Raw genomic sequence first — 22,846 nt, forward strand, 5'->3', positions numbered from 1 at the left:
TGAAGAGTGACGTCACATTTGCGGAAGCCCTGCGACAGAGACAGAAATCTCTCACAGCACTTGAGATGAGTTCGCTTTTCTAAAATTAGCAGTTACTGTTTGTTGATAGTGCATTTGTGAATTTCGCTTTTACTAAGTCGGCTTTTATATCACTTTGTGAAGGTTGTAGGTGTCACCGAACGTGTTGTTGAGGTTTGGTTTTGTTGTTGTTGTTTTTCTTCTGTTGTTGTGAAACGTCCAGTGAGTCAGCGTCTGATCGGGGTTAATTATACCACAACAACCTATTTATAATCATAGCGGCTTGTGCGGGCTACATTTGTCCAGAGGGCTGTGGGTTTCTTTGTAAACGATGGCAGTGCCAGCAGCTGTGGCGCTCAACACATTAGAACACAATCTTCACATTAAAGAAGACACAGAGTTGAATGAAGACCACATTCTGCCTTTACATTCTCCATGGACCTTCTGGTTGGACAGGTAATCAAGAGCAGAAACCACCAGCTACCAGATAAACCTTTTAGAAGTGGCCTTGTCGGACTTGGATGTACTTTGTACTGCTAATGTTAAGAAAATGTAGCTTTTCTGCTTATTTTGTTCTCTCTGACCTACATATACAAATCCTCCACTTGGAAGGATTTTAAACAGGGCATGTCAATAGTGATCAGCTCAGATTTGGTAGATAATGACTGAACACTTAATTTGTATTTTGTTTAGTTATTGTGCTTTTTGTTGTAATTGTTTGGAATTTCTGATGTTGGTTAAAATTTTGAAGTGGCTATTGATATACTGTATTCTGACAATGTGTACTGCATCCAGTAACAAACCATTGCAATCATATGGCATCCAATAACAAACCGCCACAATTGTACGGCATCCAATATCAAACTGCCACAATTGTACGGCATCCAATATCAAACCGCCACAATTGTACGGCATCCAATATCAAACCGCCACAATCGTACGGCATCCAATATCAAACCGCCACAATCGTATGGCATCCAATATCAAACCGCCACAATCGTATGGCATCCAATATCAAACCGCCACAATCGTATGGCATCCAATATCAAACCGCCGCAATCGTAAGGCTTCCAATAACAAACCATCGGAATCATACACCTTCCAATAATGCTGCATTTACACATAACGACGACAAGTCACGAATGCCACGAAGTACACATTCTTGGCCGCTGATCACGAATGTGATGATTCGAGGCAGAGGCGTCAGGTGTCCTCAGGAACTGCTGCAACCTGTTACACGCGTTACGATTAACGGCACGTGTTGCTGGAGAATTATCAGGAACCATTATGCACGGTCAAGAATAGTGTTCCGTGTTGTTGCGCGTAACAGCGCATCGTTAAGTTCTGTCACGTTATGAACGAGGTGAATTGTCTCCACACACACACCCATATTCATCCAACCAAATTCAGATTGCTCCAGTTTTTCAGAAGAACTTTGTGACTGCATGCGTAGTTGGGCTCTGTGCGGAGTGGAGTGGCGCAGAGAGGAGGAGGAGGAGACGGACAGAGCCAGATGTGTGGCTTCATGCGGCTCTCGTCTCGCCCATTTTCCCAAACATCAGGCACATGCAGCAGGTGGAACACCTGCAGGAGCGCGCTGAAGAGCACTGAAATTAGACTTTTAGCCGACTTGGTGTCAGCAATCAAACTGAATGCGGTGCAGCAGGGTTTAATTGTGCGCACGCTTCTTCCTCCGCCGGACTGGAGGAGGTGCAGAGATGTCTGGCTGCACGTGAGTCTCCTCTCGCTCCTCTGGTTGCTCACACTCATTCTCCTGCTCATCGGTTGCAACAGCAGGTGGAACACCTGCAGGAGCATCCTGAGGAGCTTCAGCAGGAACTGTGGAACGACATTTGGAGCAGAGTTTAATTGTGCGCACATGACAGAAAACTGATTTGTCGTGGCGAGCAGTGAAATGTGACGTCGTGTTACAAGTCGTGTCAAAACTTGACAGTTTCCGTGTCACTTCATAATAACGCGTGACAGTTTGGGCTCCAAGAACCATCACAGGAACCAATACGAACATTGACACGTTCTATTAAGGATCAATACTCACGACGTGACGTGACCTCCACGATGTGAGACGAAATGAGGGTGGTGTGTGACATTCGTGGAAGATTTTTTGACAGGCAAAAACATGCTCCACGAATATCAGGAATATCACGCACCAACACGCACTATTAAGAAACCTATTCAGATGCATGAAGTCACATTAAGAATGTCAGGAATGTAAGAAACGCATCTTGGTTATGTGTAACCGCACCTTAACAACCCACCGGAGTCGTACTCTATCCAATAACAAACCGTCTGAATCATACGGCTTCCAGTAACAACCCGCCGGAATCCTATGCTATCCAACAAGAACATGCCGGAATTGTACACGATCCAGTATCAAACTGTTGGAATTATACGCTATCCAATATCAAACCGTCAGAATCGTGTGGCTTCCAATAACAACCCGTCGGAATTGTATGCTGTCCAACAACAACACGCCAGAATCGTACGCCATCCAATAACAACCCACCAGAATCATATGCCATCCAATAACAAACCACTGTGATTATTGCAAGATAAAGAAGGACATCATGGTATTGAAGCTGTACAAGACGCAACTTATGATTTCCAAGATCAAAACTTAGGTTTAAGGATTGTGCATAAATCATGACGTTGGGTAGTTTAAATAGCAATAGGTGGTGTGCTAATAGCAAGTCATGGTTTGTATATAGTGCCATATCACTAGCAGTACTTTTAAGGCTGTTGCTATGAATGTTTGTATCTTTCTGTGTTATGTACATAGTGAGGCTTTGACCCCATGCTGGCTATTCTTATCTCACGTCTCATTGGCAAACGTATCACGTGGCAGGTGCTTTTGTCCAAGTGTTACATAATTAGATTGCCCTGTACCAGATTTGTATTTTTCCTTGTCCTGGTAACACAGTTGCTTACACTAGCTATTGCTTATGTATAAGCAATATCTTAAAAGCAACAAATGCTGTTACTTTGTAATTCACTACATTAAAAGAGGATATGCTTGAAACATGTACACACAAAGACAACACAAGTCACAATCGTAACAGTAGCATTGATTGATGGAACTTCCAGTGAACTGGTAAATACAGTGAGATCACTCTGGCCCCGACTCTTTCCTGAGCATTAACCTGTGTCGGCTACAGACTTCGAACTCACAGACACACGATGTACATATACAAGTAAGATGGAAGTAGTACGGACATGTAGGTGGACAGGAACCATCACAGGTCTGGACTAATGGACACTTTGTTCAGTCAGATCTAGCCTTTTATGACAGACCACTTTTCTTCTATTTTAGCTGAGTCATCCTGGATGTGTGTCTTGCTGGTATGTTTTCCTGCCAGATTAAATTTAAATGGTGTACATTAGAATTGCCATTTCTCATTACTGTTTTTTAATTATCATTCATTAATTGTTTGGCATTAAACAAAAATAAATATTCTGTGATTCTCAGGTCAATACTGTTAGTTGTTTACAAGCTTATTTGTCATCTGATCACCCTCTTCAGTGTGTCTGCTCTGAGATCAGTGCAGTGACACATGGCTGAGTAATGTCGCACTGACGAAAGTGTATTTGCAACATGCCGGAATGGACTTGAAATATTTGACATAGGCTGTTTATACGTATAATACTGCAGTTAATAGTCTATTGGCAGGAAATTGTTAGAAAAATTTTCAAAAAGTGATTAATCTTTTTAATCTGATATAGCAATCAAAACTGTGCAGTAACATAATTGTAGTATTTCTACTAAAGATATGCAGCTGTTTTTTTATATAATTGTAAACTATATTTGGCTTTTTGACTATATTTCAGGCAAAAGAAATTATTTGTAAGACTTCTGGGAAATTAAGAATTTTTTTGTGGGGTGTGGTAACATTTTATAACAAAATAACAGAACATTTGGGGAAAAAAATCACTAGTTATAACCCTAAATGATAGTGGAATTTAACGAAACATAATTGTCTGTCTTTATCAGATCCCTTCCAGGTACAACAGCAGCTGAATGTGAGTCAAACCTGACGAAAATTTACACAGTGGACACCGTCCAGGTAAGATGATTTAAAGTTTTTGCAGGGTGTATTTCGCCCCCACACAGCAACCTCCACCTATCCAAATATACCAAAACCAAGCTTGCCTAGTACTACATAATAATCTGTTATTAAAATGTTTTGGGGATGTATACTAAGCTTTCTTGTCCAAGGCTTTTGGTGGGGGGGGGGGGGGGGTGTACAGTATTAAAGATATCATCACCACACATTAGCAACATGTGCAGAACACATTGTATACTGTCAGCTTGTTGAAAAGTGTCAGACAAGTTGAAAGCTGTTATACCGGTGTAACTTGGATGTTTTTTTTCCCTTTAGAGGAATATTTTGTGTGCCTGACATACTGAATCATTACTATATCTGTTTATGTCTTTGAGCTACTGCTCAACAAAAATATAAACGCAACACTTTTGGTTTTGCTCCCATTTTGTATGAGATGAACTCAAAGATCTAAAACTTTTTCCACATACTCAATATCACCATTTCTCTCAAATATTGTTCACAAACCAGTCTAAATCTGTGATAGTGAGCACTTCTCCTTTGCTGAGATAATCCATCCCACCTCACAGTGCACAGGTGTGCCTTAGACTGCCCACAATAAAAGGCCACTCTGAAAAGTACAGTTTTATCACACAGCACAATGCCACAGATGTCGCAAGATTTGAGGGAGCGTGCAATTGGCATGCTGACAGCAGGAATGTCAACCAGAGCTGTTGCTCGTGTATTGAAGGTTCATGTCTCTACCATAAGCCATCTCCAAAGGCGTTTCAGAGAATTTGGCAGTACATCCAACCAGCCTCACAACCGCAGACCACGTGTAACCACACCAGCCCAGGACCTCCACATCCAGCATGTTCACCTCCAGGATCATCTGAGACCAGCCACTCGGACAGCTGCTGAAACAGTCGGTTTGCATAACCAAAGAATTTCTGCACAAACTGTCAGAAACCGTCTCAGGGAAGCTCATCTGCATGCTAGTCGTCCTCATCGGGGTCTCGACCTGACTCCAGTTCGTCGTCGTAACCGACTTGAGTGGGCAAATGCTCACATTCGCTGGCGTTTGGCACGTTGGAGAGGTGTTCTCTTCACGGATGATGCGAAGGAGATGTGTTGCACTGCATGAGGCAAATGGTGGTCACACCAGATACTGACTGGTATCCCCCCCCAATAAAACAAAACTGCACCTTTCAGAGTGGCCTTTTATTGTGGACAGTCTAAGGCACACCTGTGCACTAATCATGGTGTCTAATCAGCATCTTGATATGGCACACCTGTGAGGTGGGATGGATTATCTCAGCAAAGGAGAAGTGCTCACTATCACAGATTTAGACTGGTTTGTGAACAATATTTGAGAGAAATGGTGATATTGAGTATGTGGAAAAAGTTTTAGATCTTTTTTAGAGAAATGGGAGCAAAACCAAAAGTGTTGCGTTTATATTTTTGTTGAGTATATATTGGTATGGAAACATTTTGCTAATCGGTGTATGATTCTGTAACTAAGGTCTTTATTGGCTTGAGTTTTACGTTATGTTCAACATCTAATTAATTATTTTCATGATAAAGCTGCCAATTAAATGTTTCATCTATTAAAAAAAATCAGGAAATGTTTTTTTCAAAATCAACATCCTAAGTTCCAGTGATGTTTTTAAATTATTTGCTTTGTCCAAATAGTATTTTAAAACTCAGATATATTAGTTTAATTTCAGTGACATAAAATAGAAATCAGGAGTAAATCATCATGTATCAGAAACTGGAACCATGCTTGAATTCATTTCAGTTAATTTCATTTATATAATTTATATCACGCCAAATCACAACAAAGCTGCCTCAAGGTGCTTCACACAAGTAACGTCTGACCTTACCAACCCTTAGAGCAAGTACACAGATGGATTTTTTTTTGTTCTTGTTGTTGCTGTTGTTGAAGAATTAGTTAAATAGGTATGTCTTATCCCTCCCCCCCCCCCAACCAGAATAGTTTGATTTGAAATAAAGCCATAAACAATTCAAGTTTCACTTAACCGTTAAGAACAACACTTACTGAATTTTGAATTATTGAAATGAAAATGTAGGACTCATTCCTAAACAGATCCTCTGTGGTTTCTGATTAATTTTTTTAAATTATAATAACTTAGTTGTTAGCTTTAATAAGTGTAAATCAGGTAGATCAGTGGGATAAGGAGTTGAGCTGCGAATATGCAGACTTGGGTTTGATTTCCGTTCACGTTACCTTTCTGTGTCCGTGGTTAATACACTTAATCTGCATTTTCTCAGTCCACCCTGCTGTAAATGGGTACTGGCATTGGCTGGGGAAGAAACCTGTGAAGGACCGGCATCCCATTTATGAGGAGTTTTCAACTGTCATCCACTTCACGCAACTTTATCCAGAGATAAGCAGGGGTGCCAGTGGACCTCATTGCCGATATCTGACTTTTTTCTTTAGTTTTAATAGTTACCTTGTAAAGGACTTGAAATATCCAAACTCTTCGTATTCCAAGAAAGTTATATGAGATTTGTTTAAAGTTTTGTTTTGTTTAAGAAGTTTTAAGTCCATTTTCCAGCCACTTGTCTGTATTCCTTGTGTTGAAGCAACATTTCAGTGACATGACCTGTTTGTCTCTGTGTTCCTTATGTAGAACTTTTGGAGAGTTTACAACAACATACCGAGTGTCTCCAGTTTGCCACTGAGATGTAGCTATCACCTGATGAGAGGAGAACGAAAACCACTTTGGTAAGTTTATCTTGAAGATGAACAAGTGTATCCATATTATTTGAAACTAGACTAAAGGCAGCACAGTATATTTGATGTTTGCTGTTGAATTTCTGACAGGGAAGAAGAAAGCAATGCAAAAGGTGGTGTTTGGAAAATGAAAGTACCCAAAGAGTGTACGGTAAGTGGTAAAAATGATGTTGAGTGTTTATTGGGGCCAGTGTGAGGAAGGCCCTCTTAATGAATGCTATGTCTGTATTTATTTAAGCAGGTGACCAAGTTTGGCATGAACTGCTTGCATCTGTTCATCTACTTACAAGTTCTGTTGCCACTAGGTCTCTCTTTGAATAATAATTTGACATGCTTCACATCTGGTTCTGCTTGAGGTTTCTTCCTGTTTAAAAGGAAGTTTTCCCTGCCAGTGTCACCTAGTACCGTCTCTTGGGGGTACGTTATAAAAACTCATGAGGTCTCCCTACTCTGTATGTGGCGTGCCTTCACATTATGCAGATTGCAATTTTGCACTATATAAATAAATCCATCCATCCATTTTCTTCCTCTTTATCCGGAGTTGGGTTGCGGGGGCAGCAGCTCAAGCAAAGCCTCCCGGACCTCCCGATCCACACACACCTCCCCCAGCTCCTCCGGGGGAACCCCAAGGCATTCCCAAGCCAGCCAAGAGACATAGTCCTTCCAGCGTGTCCTGGGTCTTCCGGGGGCTTCCGGGGCTGAAAATTACTAACCTGCATACAGCCAACATATTCCCAATAACCTGTATTTATAATTTTGTCAGAAGATGTGTAAATTGATAAACATTTAGAGCTCTATCTCTGTGATCTGCAGTGCAAGGTCTGTGGAAGGAGCATTGTGCAATTGGATTTGGAGCACATCCACATCTACTTGCGTGCTTAGGGCCCTGTCCCACTGGGGAGAGGATTAATTGTGCATGAATTGAGTATACAAATTGCAGGCGTTCATTGTCGTCCGCAACAAAAATGGCCAAAAAATGATAAATGTCCCAGTATGAATTACGGAGTTTATCACGGCAGTAAGCGGGTGTATTATGAATGCATCGCGCACGTGTTGCGCGTGCACGGCATCTGCATTGCAGTCAAAAGAAGCGCACTCGGGCCGTCGGTATCACTATTCACACCAACAATACAGGCTCTGGAGCAAATGCTGGACTTGGACAAGTTGATCACAGAGTGTTGTCATGTGAGGGTTAACTGTTCATGAGTTTGGGGAGCGGGAGGGGGGAAGCTGCTCTGGGTGTGAGATGGTGTTTTTTTTTTTTTTTTTCTTTTTTGAGAGTGTCACAGAAAACACACTTCAGCATGAATTGTGGCTAAAACAGCAACTCTTCCTTTTGTTGGTGTTAAATAAAAGTCCTGGATTGCAGCAGCCACGTCTTTGTGGATTTACACAGCCGGACCGGCACTGACTGGCAGGTATGTCGCTTTCTGCCACACTTTGGGTTTACGTGACGTGTTTGTTATGCATTCACAGATTGTCCGCAAATCAGCTGCAAAGCAGATGTAATAAAAACGCTTTATTCATGGCCAATCTGTATGCATTTGCTACAACATATTTTAGTTTGTGATGTGGACTTGATGGGCACGCAGTATATCTGTATTAAACACTGTCCCAGTCCACTGTCAAACCGCACATCCCCATCATTTGCGGATATCAGCAGTTAACGGCAGATATACAGCGCATAGAGTGAGTATGTATTGTGTATGAATTGAGTACATATGTATGGAATATGTAAGGCGGATGTCATCCGCATTCAGATTTTTGAACAGCTCAAAAATCCTGGCTGCGGACATGCATGCCTCTGCGGATGATCACGGACGTGTTCGGATGACGGCCAACTCATACAAGCATGTTACACGGATATTGCGGATGTTTGGCAAATATGGGCCAATTTTGTGCACAATCCATACGCAAATCCTCCTAAACGCCAGTGGGACAGGGCCCTTAGTGGATGTGGAATCAGAGCGCAAAGGGGTTAGGCATAAACTGACTACGGATAACCTTTTTGTGATGGATGGAAGAGAAGGCCCTTAATCATTTTCTCAATGTACTAAATTCCCATTAGAGAAACCTGCAGCATTTTTTGCTAAAAATTGTTTTATGTATTTCTGTTAGTAGCAGAAATAAAATAGAAAGAACCAAAAGCAACCAAACTGAATTCAGCTCTGCTGAAATGGGTTAACTAATGATGCACAGCAGGGCATACTCTAGGGCTACAACTTTTTTGCAACCCTGTAGTCCTGTGTCATATTCTGATCAGCTTTTGCTAGAAAACAATGAAAATCAATGTTGTTGTTGTGTTTTGGTTTTTTTTTTTGTATTTGATCAAAAAAGTTCAGTTGAAATTTTTATACTCTGTTGCATTTGGGTGACTTTCTTTTGCATAAGAGTACAATCATGGGTTTTTGTAAAGACAGCTCAATAGTAAGTTTTAGTTGCGTATACATAAAGGCTAATCTAAATATGATACAGGAAATTGTTTCTGAGGAAGAAAATTAAAAAGGTGTATCCCTAATGTACACAATGGGGCCTGTGGCTGGAAGACAAATCTTTATCTTACTGCTCTCCATTTACTTATAGGTATAGCTGATCTCCCATTTAATTTGTTGATATTAATGTGTACTTATGTTCATTTCAACAGTAGATGGCTTAATTACACTAGACTCGGTCAATTGACCTTGTTTTGAGGATTCGGGGTATTAACCGTAATCGCATCAGCATTATTTAATTGTCCGACAACAGAAATACAAATACGTAAATGAGAACAATTACAGTGTAGATCCATCAGCCTCAGTCCTCACTAGGTCATTCAGGGCTGTGATTTACAGAATCTTCATTTCCATTTTTGGATTGTCACAAGCTGCGCTTATTAAAAATAACACGAGTAGCTCATCTAGCTGTGAAAGAAAGCACTAAAGCACAACTCCAGAGAAAAAGGCTCACTTGACTCATGTTGGCAGCATAATATTTCTTTCAGTGCTTCTGTGTTTGTTATGCACACCTGATGAAAGAATGTCATATCCACTGCGGTGTAACAACTTGTGTTCATGTTGCTATAGTCTGTTGTTTGGAAAGAGTTGCTGTTGGCGACCATTGGAGAACAGTTCAGTGACTACTGTCCCTCAGGTACGAATGCGAAAATAAAATAAAAAAGTTCCAATCTAATATGTCTGGTATCTTAAAATTTTGTTAAATGTTCAATTTCTGTGCAACTTGGTGAACACATTGTGTGTTAATGTTGCTGTTCTTGTTGCAGAGGATGAGGTGGTTGGTGTTAGTGTCAGTGTAAGAGACAGAGAAGATGTCTTCCAGGTCTGGAACGGAAATGCTGCCTGCGCTAACGAGTCGAACATCCTAGGAAAGATTTATGAGCTCCTTCCACAGACATCTTTTAAAGCAGTGTTTTACAAACGTAAGTTTTTTTCTTTGTTATTATGTCTCATATTGAAAAGGAAAGTACCACTGTCAAATGCCACAGGTCTCATTGTAATCTTACTTCTATTTCAGCACACGAGGAGCACCACGCCTTCGAAGGAGGTCGATCAAGACATTAGCATATTGAAACACAGAATATACTGTATATATTGGGCTGATTAAGATGTTTAGGATCGTAAAATCACTGGAGATGAGGCTTGTAGTGACTTAGCGCTTCATATGACATACCACATGTGACTCTCCAGTGATGGAATTTCACCTATTCTGAGCACTATTGTCATTTACAGTGGTGTGCAAATGTTAGGGCCTGGTCACACGACGATAGTTGAACGAAGGAAAAATTCACAAATCTTTGAGAAAAGGTGGACGAATGATCCTGCATTTTTCCCATCACTGAAAAGCCTGTGAATCAAGAGCGCATAAAGGAAGAAACAAAACTGAAACTAACAAAAGAAAAATGAAGTGAATGTTGACCTTGACTCTTTAAACGAAATGAAAACGAAATATTCACAATGAATACGAAATTAAATCAAAACATTCACAATGAAAATGAAACATTCACAGTAATGTGACTGACAGCGGGTACGAGTCCGAGTGCAGCCAGCCTTGTCCTCATGTCCGCAGCACTTGCAGGTGCGGGATCTGGTTGTCTTGACAACAATGTGTGCACACACACAGGCCAGCCACAAATGGCTGGAACGTGCATAAATAGTTACAGTAGTTGATAAACATTATTGCCGCTATTGAGTCTGTATGACAACATTGCTTTTTATCCCACACATGGATGAGTCACGTGCAGCTCATCAGAGCTTTAGTTATTGATCCATTTGAATATCGTCAACGTTTGTGCAAGACGTCGGACTTGGGACACTGGATGTCAGTCAAACAGAATGCTGACATTACGGGAACTATGCAAACGATGAGGAACCGTCAAGACAGAGAGTAAAACGAAATACAGAGGAGTTGAGGTTGTCATTGGGATTTGTTCACATTTTTAACAGTTTGAAGATTCTGACAAAGCGCCAGTTACAGCAACAAAGCTGGACGAAGGGTAAGCGGTGTCAACGTAAATCCAGATTTCTGATTTTGTTTTGGCTTTGGTGTCCTTCATTAGTGCCGTGTGACCGGGGCTTTAGACTCCCTGAGGCTTTTACATGTGGTATCAGATTTTTTTTAATGAATTTAGACTTCCCTATGTTTAAAATTTCTTAAAACGTTTCTCAAAAGCAATATATCAAATTTCAGCTAGCTTGCCATAAAGTACAGTATATGAGGGAAACCTGAGCTTGAAGCTGTGACTGGTGATGCAATAAGCAAAAGTTGCACTACTCGTAGTTTCTCCATTCACTGCCACAGAAGCCTATAACTTCTTCAGAGTTGTCATGGGTGTCTTGGTGGTTTTTCTCGCTAGTCTTCTTGTATGGCCACTCAGTTTTTGCGAACAGCTGACTCCAGATAGATTTACTACGGCGTACCACGCTGTTTGTATTTCTTAATGATTGATGGAAATGACGTCCAAGACACATTCAGTGACTTGGAAATGTTCATGTATCCTTCCCCTGACCTTTTTAAAGGAAACTGGCTGTAAAAGTGGCAGTTTAGCTCCGTGACACTTAATTGGAGTAAGCAGTTGAAGATGAGTGACAGTGAGTGTACTAAAGGGTGCCTGTGATTATGCATTCCATTATTTAATATACATCGTGCTGTCAAAATTTGTTTTCTCAGTGTGTTTAAAGGGCATCAGTTAGAGAAATTTGGATGTAGAGAAGCACATACTCTTGAATAACATATTTAAAAAAAAAAAACCCTTTCTGATGTTGTAATGGTAAAATGTGTAAAACTCCCAAGAGTTTCATACTTTTGCATGCCACTGTATAACTACAGATATATTCAAAATCCCTTTATTTTAACAGGAAGCCAAGAAATGAATTTGCTTACTTTGAGCAATGGCAGTGTTTGAATGTTTTTTATGGCAAAACTGCATGAATAGTCAGATTTTTTTCTATGCTATTAAATGTAATTTTGTGAATGCAGACAATGAGCTTTCAAGCAAACTTTTACATTAACAATGTGTCACAGATTTTCTAGTCTGTTTTCTCTATTTTTTTTCCCTAAGGTACAGACAAATACTGCTGTCTCTACTACAGATAATTCATATAGAGTAATGCTAATATTTGAGCAGAAAATTGCACATTTTTCAAAATTTCCTCTTAAATGTGTGAGTGGTTTGTGAGAGGAATATATTTGTTACAATACAATGACCTCAGTGCACATAAGATTGTGTATAGTTTATGAGAAATACCAGGTGTCCCCAAAAATATAAAAGTATAAAAAGCATATGTCTAGGAAATAAATTTATGGCTGGATTGAAAGCTGAAAGGTTGAAGTTTTTCATACCAATGTCAATATTGGCCCTGCATTTTGTCAATCTCTTAGACAACATGTTCAGTGTAGGCCCCGCGTTGGCCAATTACGGCCTGCAAACACTTTGGGGAGTATCCTGAGGAATGTTTCGGATTTCTCGGCAGATGTTTTCCTTCATCAATGCTTGGCATCAACATAAACTTCAGGGTCTCTGCAAGTAAAAAAGAAACATAAGTGATTCAGTTTGTAGCATTTAAGGGTCAAACCGAGGGTTTTAAATGTATATTTTTTGGGGACACCCTATATATGCAATCATTTGATTTCTGTGAATTTTGGGGGGTAGACTGTTGGTTTTCCTTTTGTTTGTTGCTGTTTTATAGCTTTTTGGTTTGTTTTTATATGTAAAACAGTTCCTCCAGAATCCATGGAGATATCATTATTAACACCAAAAATACCTCTAATTGTGAGGTGAAAGAGTTTCAGTTGACCCAGGTATTTTGTTAGTTTGTTTCAAGAAATGTAGGGTCTGCACAAGTATGTTTAAATTTTATTTGTGAAACTGGATTCGTAAAGCAGATAACATTTTCCCTGGAAAAAATAGTGAGGAGTATATATGTATAGCTTGTAGAGTTTTTGTAGGAATCTATAATGGGGACAAAGCACTCAGTCACTCTAATGAAATGCCACTTTATTAGAACAATAAATTTATGCCATCAATCAGTTTCTAAATACTTTTGTTGTAGTGTTCAATGCTGAAATGTCAGTCCAAGAACTTTACATTAAAAAAAAAAAAAGGTTTGGCCGTAGAATGGCACTCATAAGAGCGCCTACCTCCACTGCAACATAACCCCCAGACTATTTTTTTTGGGGGGGGGGGGGTGCAGAACAGCTGTATAATTTAATGGTTTCTATACCAGGATAGAACCACCATTTTCATTACTTTGTGAAAATGGGTTAATTTAATGTTGCGTATCTTATAATGTAACAATTTCATAATTACATTTCCTGGCTCTGTAAGATGTTGTATTTGTAGCATTTAAATCATATTAATTTAAATGTTAAGACCTTTGAGTTAAAATACATAACACAAAAGCTTACTTTGCTTTAATGCATTTGTTTGGTTTTTCATTTTGTTGTGGTGGTTGTTTTTGGGGTGGGGTGGGGTTGGTTTGTTGTTTTTTTTTTTAATGCAGGTGGACAGAATTGTTCTGTGCCAAAACAAACTGCATTGGAGAAAAGTAATAATTTTCCAAACTATTTGCATTATCAATGTTATTTGTCACTGTATTGTCCTGTTGTTCATGTAATACAAGTACACTTGATCAGACTACAGTTATACTTTGTCTTTGCACATATACAACTGACTTCAGATGTCAGACCCTGAAACTAGTTGTTGATTTTCTTGGATGGTGCCTTGTATTTACCAGCAGTTTTGAATGTTGGTTAGTATCTATGTTTAGCATGTTGGAATTGTGTCACGTTGCTGTATTACTTTTACAAATGGCCAGAAAAAATAAAGAGGTTTGTTAATGTTTGGCTTTAAAAAAAATGGGATGACTATATGGGTCATATCAGTAACATCCATAGATTGCTACTGGAAGGCTTTATTTTTTATTTATTTTAATTCCAAGGTTGCTCTGAAACAAAGGTTTTTTGGTGGGTGGGGTGTAGCAAAATGGGCCATGTTTTACCAGTGAATTTCAATGAAAAATACATTCCAGTGTTTTATCAAACATTTATTTGTATAGTACCTTCAAAGAAATACACTTCTTCACATGATAATATTACAGGGAAAAAAAATACTATTTAAAACAAAGTTTTAAACATCAATTTAAAAATGAATAAAAAAACAAGATGAAATTATTAAAAACATAAGACCATCATGATAAAATCCTTACATCATATTGTTAATTGAGAATAAAAATTAGATTTGCATCTAATTTTCTAAACCTCAATTGAATGTGATTGCAGAATTTCATTTGGTAGACTGTTCCACATCATTTGGAGCATGAAATGAAAACGCTCTACCACCTGCTGTTGTCTTCTGAATTGTAGGGACCCACCCTGGGCTTGACACCCCCCCCCCCCCCCCCCAACTGACAAAATCCTGCAATCATAGGGACATAAGCCTCAAACATATACAAGGGGCAATTGAGAAGTTTTGAGCTTGACCCTGAAAAAGTAGGGTGTGGTTGTCCATCTTTCGCATTCTGAGAAATCAACATTTCGCAAGGTTTGACTCAATGAGTGAAAAGTTGAGAAATGTTGTTTTCTCAGAATACAAATGATGGAGAATCACACCCTACTTTTTCTTGGTCAAGCTCAAAACGACTCAATCACTCCTTGTAAGCCTGTGTACAGCACAGATTCACATTGGAATTTGGCACATTTAACCGTGGATGCTCTTCCTGACACAACTCTAGTGTTAGTGGAAGACAACAAAATAATACATTGCAGTAGTCAATGGTAGAGGTCACAAAATATGAGTGACTGTTTCCAACATCCACCATCAACAAGGTAGACTTAATATTTGTAAAGTGCTTTGAGCATCTGATGCAGATGGAAAAGCGCTATATAAATGCAGTCCATTTACATCCAAATTTTGACTGCAGCCAATTAAGCCTGTAATTTTGTAATATATGGGATATTACCCACATGAATACACAGTTATATCTACAAATGATCTACATAACAGTGGAAGTCAGTTCCATGGTCACCAATGGGGTGCACAGTAAAATTAATAACAGACTCAAAGAACTTTGTGGTACTCCATACTTCATTGTTGAACGCTCGTGCCATTATAATAAGCAGACTGCAATTCACTGAATAAGTAAATGCAAAAGTTTTATGTTTCCTGCATCTCCCAGCTGCAATGTCAAAACTCTAAAGTTCTACATTTTATTGTAGATCCAGTCAGTCAGATCCCAACAGTCAGTGGGATTGTGGCGGGGTACACCCTGGACAGTACACCATAATCTGTCGCAGGCTCACATATAGACAGACAAGCACATGCACACTCGCACACACCTATGGACAGTTTAAATTTGCCAATCCATCTAACTTGCATATCACCGGAGGGAACCCATGGAAACGCCAGACAGAAAGACCACACATGGGACTCGATCCCATGACCTTTTCGCTGTGAGGCAACAGTGCTAACCACTATTCCACCACGCTGCCCTCTTATGATTCAGTGCTATACAAAATACTTTGAATCATATGTACTTTTAGACAAAACCCATCTTAAAAAACATGAAAGATGTAAACATAAAGATCAATCATATCTTAATGTTATAAAGATAAAATCAATTAAGATATGATTTACAAGTGAAATCCATCCTTTTTCCCAAACAACACTAAAAAAAACTGTACACACTTTTAATGATATTAACGTACAATTTATAGAGAAAAATCATGTTCTAGTTCATTCATTCATACTGCTACTGATTTTACAGACGAAACTGCTGTTTCATTTAAAATCATAGCAGAATTTAATTTAAAAAGTGCGATGTTGATTTCAAACGCTATTGTTTATTTAAACAACACATAGCAAATCCATTTGAGAATTTAAAAGCAAAAAAAAAAAAAAACCGCGACATTAATCCTGTTCAATGACGGATTTAGATCATTTACTGACATTGTGGATTTACGTTTTACAGCAGAGCGCTGCAGCGCCACCCTGCGTCGGTTACGTGTACTGTCGGCAGCCATGTGGGAGGGGAAGCATAACGTCACCATTGTTTACTTTTACTTTAACCCCGCCCCCTGTTAGCAACTTGTGGCTAGCTCGCTACCTGGAAGGACGCTGTTCCGAGGTTTATTGTTCAGAGACAATTCCGAGTCAAAGATTATCCGCTGTGACATTATTCGGTGAGTAGCCGCACATTCATTAGCGCCGTAACAGTTGATGAATAGATTTTGAATTTAATGGGGACTGTAAAATTCGCCTGGTGGCGAAGCGAGCAGGAGACAGAAAGACTCGCTAGCGTTAGGCGAGGCTGCTAGCTTTTGTTGTACTGTTTACAAGAAAAGCGCTACCTTCATGTAAACCCGTTTTCCGGTCGATTATTATAATTACTATTGGTGCAGATGGCAGTCTGATTTTTCTGCAGTGTTAAGATATTGAACACATGGAGCTGAAGTCCTCGCAGTGACAGATTGCAGTTGATGGTGTTAACGGTCCATTCATGGCTTTGCTAACTTTAATAATCAATGAAATTTTTATTTCCAACAACCCTAAGGTAGAGATCGTCGTGAAAGTGGTACGGTTGATGATGAATCCAGTGGGATCTGATCAATAGTTAACGCATTTGCGAAAGCCCTTCCTAAAAATGTTCCATTATAAAGCCTCTGAAATCACTTTTTAGTTATCGTGATTGAGAATCAGAAGATTAACATTGAAGGTTTTATTTTTTTTCTTTGTTCCCCAAGAAGGTTACAAGAGATTTAGATTAATCACAGTTTAACAGAGTTGGATTTTAATGTGCATTTTAAATCATTATAAGAGGAATGAATTACCTGTATTAAGGGGGAAATAAATATGTTCTATATATCCTGCTGTCTGGACAGATTCCAATAACTAGAAGGGCATTCTGAGAGCAAACACCTCCATCAGCCAATAGAGGAAAGCTAATGCTAATGATAGTGACAGGAAGTCCCACTCTTCACTAGACTACATGTTTCTTAGAATGCATTCACATGTTGGCTGTATGTGGCAGATGGTAAACCAGACATCCCATTATTTTCAATGACAGAATGATGGAAAATTCAGCTATCACTGACTGTGAACCGTGTGCTGCGATGGAACTTGTTTCCATCAGAAGAATGAGTTGTTGTTCAGTTAAGGCAGTGGCTGTCCGTACATAACTGTATTTGTATAGTGAATGGTGTTGGTACAGAGTCTCTATTATTGGTCAATATAGGTCACATCATCATGAGGCTACTATGTACATGTATGCTTTTGATACATAGCTTCCTACATATGCTAACCATATACTTCTTGTTTTGAATTCAGCCTGCGAGACTAGCTTTGATTCAAAGCTTTAAATACTCCAGAGTGATTTGACTGCAATCTTTGCTTCAAATTATGATATCCAAGCTTGATATCTAACATTGTCAATTGATAACTTAGTTGGTCCGCATCCAGCTTCTTGTTTTGAATTCAGCCAGCGAAACGTTTCAACTCAACGCTTTGGAGTGCACTTTAAGATTCCAAAGAGTGCCCCACAATGAGCTGTGCATTCAGTGATGTCGTGTTGTTGTTGTTCATTCGGCTGCTCTCGATTTCCGATTGCAAAAGCACACATGAAATAAGGCAAAAGTAGCTGGAAGCTGAACTTGGAACACAAAGGCCATAGCAGTTGTTGGTGTACCAATAATTTTTCAGGGTATTGCGGCCAACATGAGGCTTGAGTGAAAATCCTGCAGATTGTCCAATAACATTAAATTTAAATACAAAAAAGTGATGCACAGAGCTGCATCCCTGAGGGAAAGTGATGTTCAAATTAAACCTCACCTCAGGTCAAACCTTAGATTACATGACTGCGAAAAGTTTACAACCTTCCATAGACTTTCATATATGTATCTTGGGGTATTTTTATTAATTTTTTTTTTTTTTGCTTGGCATTACAGTTGCACACAGAGTTGTAGCTGTCATACGTAACCAGCAACCCAACCTGGAACTGGGCTTTACGCTCACTAACCAGAATGCTTTAAATTAAATTAAATCCCTGATATAAAGTGTTGGAACTTAAGATGCATCCTGACTCTGACAGGCAATTGCATTCTCTGACTGCGTAACATACTTATTTCTTATCTACGAGGTCTGTCAATAAAGTAACGGTCCTTTTTATTTTTTTCAAAAACTATATGGATTTCATTCATGTTTTTACGTCAGACAAGCTTGAACCCTCGTGCACATGCGTGAGTTTTTCCACGCCTGTCGGTGATGTCATTCGCCTGTGAGCACGCTTTGTGGAAGGAGTGGTCCCGCCCCCTCGTCGGATTTTCATTGTCTGGAAATGGCGGAATGATTTGGACGTTTTTTCCATCAGAATTTTTTCAGAAGCTGTTAGAGACTGGCACCTGGAAACCATTTGAAAAATTTATCTGGCTTTCGGTGAAAATTTTACGGGCTTCACAGAGAATAAGGAGTGTTACTACAGCTTTAAGGATGGCTTTAAGGACACTGGGCGCGCCACACTCTGAGCTGCGACGACGAGGCAGAAAATGCCAGATCATTTCTAAGCTGATGGCTCTGTGGATACGAGACTGTCGTGTGCACTTTCTCTGGTTATCACAAGAGCTGGACATCAGCCATTTTCCAGCAGATTTCACTTTTAACAAGAGATTTTGTCATGGAAAGCCGCAGAGGCTTCGTGCATAACGACCGATTCGCTGTTTGAGCGAGACAAAGAACACCTCCGTTTCGGCATGTCATGGGACAAGTTGGGACATGCCTATCTCGGCTTTCAGTGCTTACCAGTCCAGTAAGTATCAGAGAAATTGTGGAGAGCTGGGCTTGTCCTAACTTGTCCTCTGACACACCGAAACGGAGGTGTTCCTTTGTCTCGCTCAAACAGCGAATCGGTACGGTTACGCACGAAGCCTTGCTTAACTCCCAAATTAAGCAAACAACAAAGAGTCAAGTAAATTAGATCAATTTATTTTGTTGTGAACAGCATATGATTGATTCTGATGTGATGAATGTGTCAGTAGCATGCTTGGCTACCTTCTTAATGTTTTTGGTATCCTTGGGAGTTCAATATTTCCACCAGTTCCTCCTCTGTGAACTCAGCAAACCTCGCTGGCAGACAATTTTCTGCTGTTGTTGACATGTTTGTTGCCATTTTTTCAACCAGTGTCTGTCAGCTAATTCCTGACCTTCATATGCCGCGCTCTGATTGGTTAGCTGTTGGCAGTAAGCTCTAACGCTATTGGTTAGTGGGAACCGATCCAATATAACTTTTGGTCCTAGCTTTTTGGATCCTTTTGGATCCAACATAACTTTCTGGCGCCAAGCATGCCAAAATACAGGTAAATGATGGACAGAAAGGTTAATCTGTGATTGGCTACTGCAGTCTGAGTGGAGAACATACATATATATATATATATATATATATATATATATATTGCTCAACGGCGCACAGGTCCCCATAAGTGGTAAAATCCCGCGATATCACGTAGGGTTCAAATGAGACTGCGGTGCCCTATTGCATGCTCCCTCAGAACTTGCATCGTCTGTGGCATTGTGATGTGCGATGAAACTGCACATTTCAGAGTGGCCTTTTATTGTGATCAGCCTAAAGCACACCTGTGCAATAATCATGCTGTCTATCAGCATGATGATGTGCTACATCTGTGAGGTGGGATGGATTGTCTCGGCAAAGGAGAAGTGGTTGATAACAGATTCAGGCAGATTTGTGAACGGTATTTGAGAGAAATAGCAGAAATATTCAGCTTTGAGTCATCTTGCAACAACTGAGGGCCAAGATGAAGAATTAACGTTACTGCATGAGCATTCTTTAATTAAATCTGTTAGGGCTGCAGCTATAGAATATTTTTGAAATTGAGTATTCTAGCAATTTTTAAATGATTAATCCAGAATCGGATAAAAAGTACTTTTGTGTTTTTAAATAACATCAGTAGTCCAGGGTTGTCCCTAAGCAATGGCACAATGTTGCTGCGCCATCACACAGATTGTCAAATTTAGCGTATCCCTTTCTGTTTTCCTGGTTAATTATTTATTTTTTCACATCTTTACAAGTTTTGGATCTTTCCCGGTGTCAGGAGCTCAGCCCTCCCCTGACATCGGACCGTAAGCGCAAGCGGTCGGTGTAATCCTCAGTCAGTCAAGCTGCACGTGAACGTGAGCACCAGTGTTGTGAAAGTAACTTTGACAAGTTACATTTTTAGTTGCTTTATACAGTTGCTTTATGCAGTTACTTCATTAGCAGCTTTATGCAATTACTTTATTTGAATCTGCCAAAAACTTGCAACTAATAAGTAATGTAACTAATAAGGTAATGAGTAATGTAACTTGGTTACTCGTAAGATTGAGCAATCAGCAAAGTAACTCATCAGCAAAGTAACTAATAGTTACTTTTCTGAGTTCTAAATCTTAAAAATAACCAAATTAGATTATGAGTAACTTTATTAATTACATTGATTAGCTCTTATATGGCTTATGCGTATGCTGTAGTCTTCTTCTGTTTTTTTTTTTTTTCCTGAGAGCCACACGCAGGCCTGGCATACGTACGACAACATTAAACGGAGCTTTGAGGCACAGAATTATCCTCGAACAGTTTTTGTAATCAGATTATTTGAGTTACTCGACTAATCGTTTCAGCTCTAACATCTATGATAGAAATGTACATGTAACTGTTCTAGTTTCAATAAATGTTGTTGTGAGCTCATCATTTGGGTGTTATTGTGAGCTTAAGTACCTGATTGTGTAATATTTTTGAAACATGAATGTAAAAGGTAAAAAATATCATGGTCTAATTAAGTTCATTCCAGAGCTATTTGGTATATTTAGCGTGTACATTGTTATGTATTGTGCGATAAATAACATTCTGTCATGAGAAGAACTTGGTGTTGGAGATTATGTTATGTCTCTTAAGTTGTATATTTAGAGAAGACTGAAGGTTGAAGTTGCAGGAAATGGCCCCATTTGTACTTGAAACATTCAACATGCTAGAGCTTCCTTCTCTGGAGGACCTACTCCCCCGAGTAAATTAATAATTGCCAACAGCACCGCTGTACTAAAAAATTCTGGGGAGAATCCTATGTTCATATTTCAGTTGCCTTGAAGCAACTTTGTTGTGATTTGGCGCTATATTAATGAAAATAAATTTAAAAAAACTTGAAAATGTTATGTAAAACATTTAAAACCTTGTTTCATTCAAGACCACAGGTGGGAATTAATCCCATGACCTTTCCTTGTTGACATTGCTCTTTAGATTCTTTTAAAAATGGAAAGCAAAGTAGCATGCCTTTTATTTATTTATTTATCTATTGCTGATCTTAAAAAGATTCATGACTTCAAACCTGATCCAATCCCAACTGTGGATTTTGTGATCAGTGACATTCGTAATATCCACGCTCTGTCACTCCAGCACAGCTGATAAGGCCTGGTATTGGCCAAAATGTGTCCTGAGCACTGGGTGACTCTGTAACATCTACGTTTTGCCGTTCATAGCCATAGGAGTTATGGTTGTATGATATTCTTATGCATTTTTGTAGCTCACAGTTTTGTCAATAACCCAGTAACTCATATAAAAGTCTACATATTTCTATGATCATTGCTGTTATCCTGACCACCTCCTTTGTAAAGCTTAGTTTATCGTTTGGGTATTTTCTTGTTGTTGTCTTCCTTGTCCTTGTCATTTTTGCACACCCATTGTCCACATGTCTCATTGTCACTGATGTCATTGTTTGTTTGAGGTTGCTTTTATATGTCACCCCTAAGTTAATGGGAAAAGAAATGGGGCAGTAAATCGCTGCTGCAATATTAAAAATTGTATGTATAGTCATAATGGAATGACCCAACTGTGACTCAGTGATACATACAGACAGCAGTTTAAAAAAAAAGTGCTACAATCACACCCTCTGTTGATTCCATAATTTATGGAATGATGTCTGTGATAAACATCACAGCATCATCCATGATGTCAAGGTCAGTAAAATAAGCCTCCACCACCACTCTTCACAACCCTACCAAACACCCATTCCATGGAAGAATTGAACACTGTAGGAGTCAGAACACATCCTTGATGACCAGCATATGTCACTAAGACTCTGCTCCACACTGTGCTCGCAGTACCTGCGTATAGGCTGCTGAAGCTGTCGAGCAAATTGTTGGAGAGCCCACCAAATTTCAGAATGTCCCAGAGAGCAAAATAATCAAGCACTTTGTGAAAAAGCAAAATCTGCTGCAAATAAGCACTGCCAACATTCGCACTTCCCTTCAATGAATACAGGCAGTGGCAGGATGCAGTTGTTGGTTGACTTCAAACATCAGGTGTGAAGCACCACTGCTCTTGTTACTCAGTGGCAAGTAACTGTGATTGAATCCTGCTAAGAATAATCCTTGCATGCACCATTGCCTACATAGAGAACACTCGTGTAGTTGTAATCCAGGTGATAAACCTTTCCTTTCAAGAGTGGGATGAAAAACCCTTTCTTCCAGGCCATAGGGATGATGCCAATGTCC

General features: G+C 39.5%; 2 protein-coding genes across 3 annotated transcripts in view; both read left to right on the forward strand.

Annotated features, from left to right (window-relative positions):
• The first annotated feature begins 48 nt into the window (after positions 1–48).
• On the forward strand, positions 49–12,188 carry LOC117512717 (eukaryotic translation initiation factor 4E type 3-like). The gene is made up of 7 exons (XM_034172899.1): positions 49–474; positions 4,025–4,097; positions 6,728–6,822; positions 6,922–6,982; positions 9,894–9,960; positions 10,091–10,246; positions 10,342–12,188. The coding sequence occupies exons 1-7, from the start codon at positions 350–352 to the stop codon at positions 10,386–10,388; spliced, it is 624 nt and encodes a 207-aa protein (XP_034028790.1). The 5' UTR covers positions 49–349; the 3' UTR covers positions 10,389–12,188.
• Positions 12,189–16,389: 4,201 nt separating this feature from the next.
• Positions 16,390–22,846, forward strand: part of LOC117512718 (forkhead box protein P1-B-like) — a 32,779-nt gene continuing 26,322 nt past the window's right edge. For both annotated transcript variants that reach the window (XM_034172900.1, XM_034172901.1), the window contains exon 1: positions 16,390–16,503. The gene's annotated coding sequence lies outside the window, so the exon portion shown is untranslated. The remainder of the gene's footprint in view (positions 16,504–22,846) is intronic.

This window comes from Thalassophryne amazonica, chromosome 6 (genome assembly GCF_902500255.1).
Source record: "Thalassophryne amazonica chromosome 6, fThaAma1.1, whole genome shotgun sequence".
Taxonomy (NCBI): domain Eukaryota; kingdom Metazoa; phylum Chordata; class Actinopteri; order Batrachoidiformes; family Batrachoididae; genus Thalassophryne; species Thalassophryne amazonica.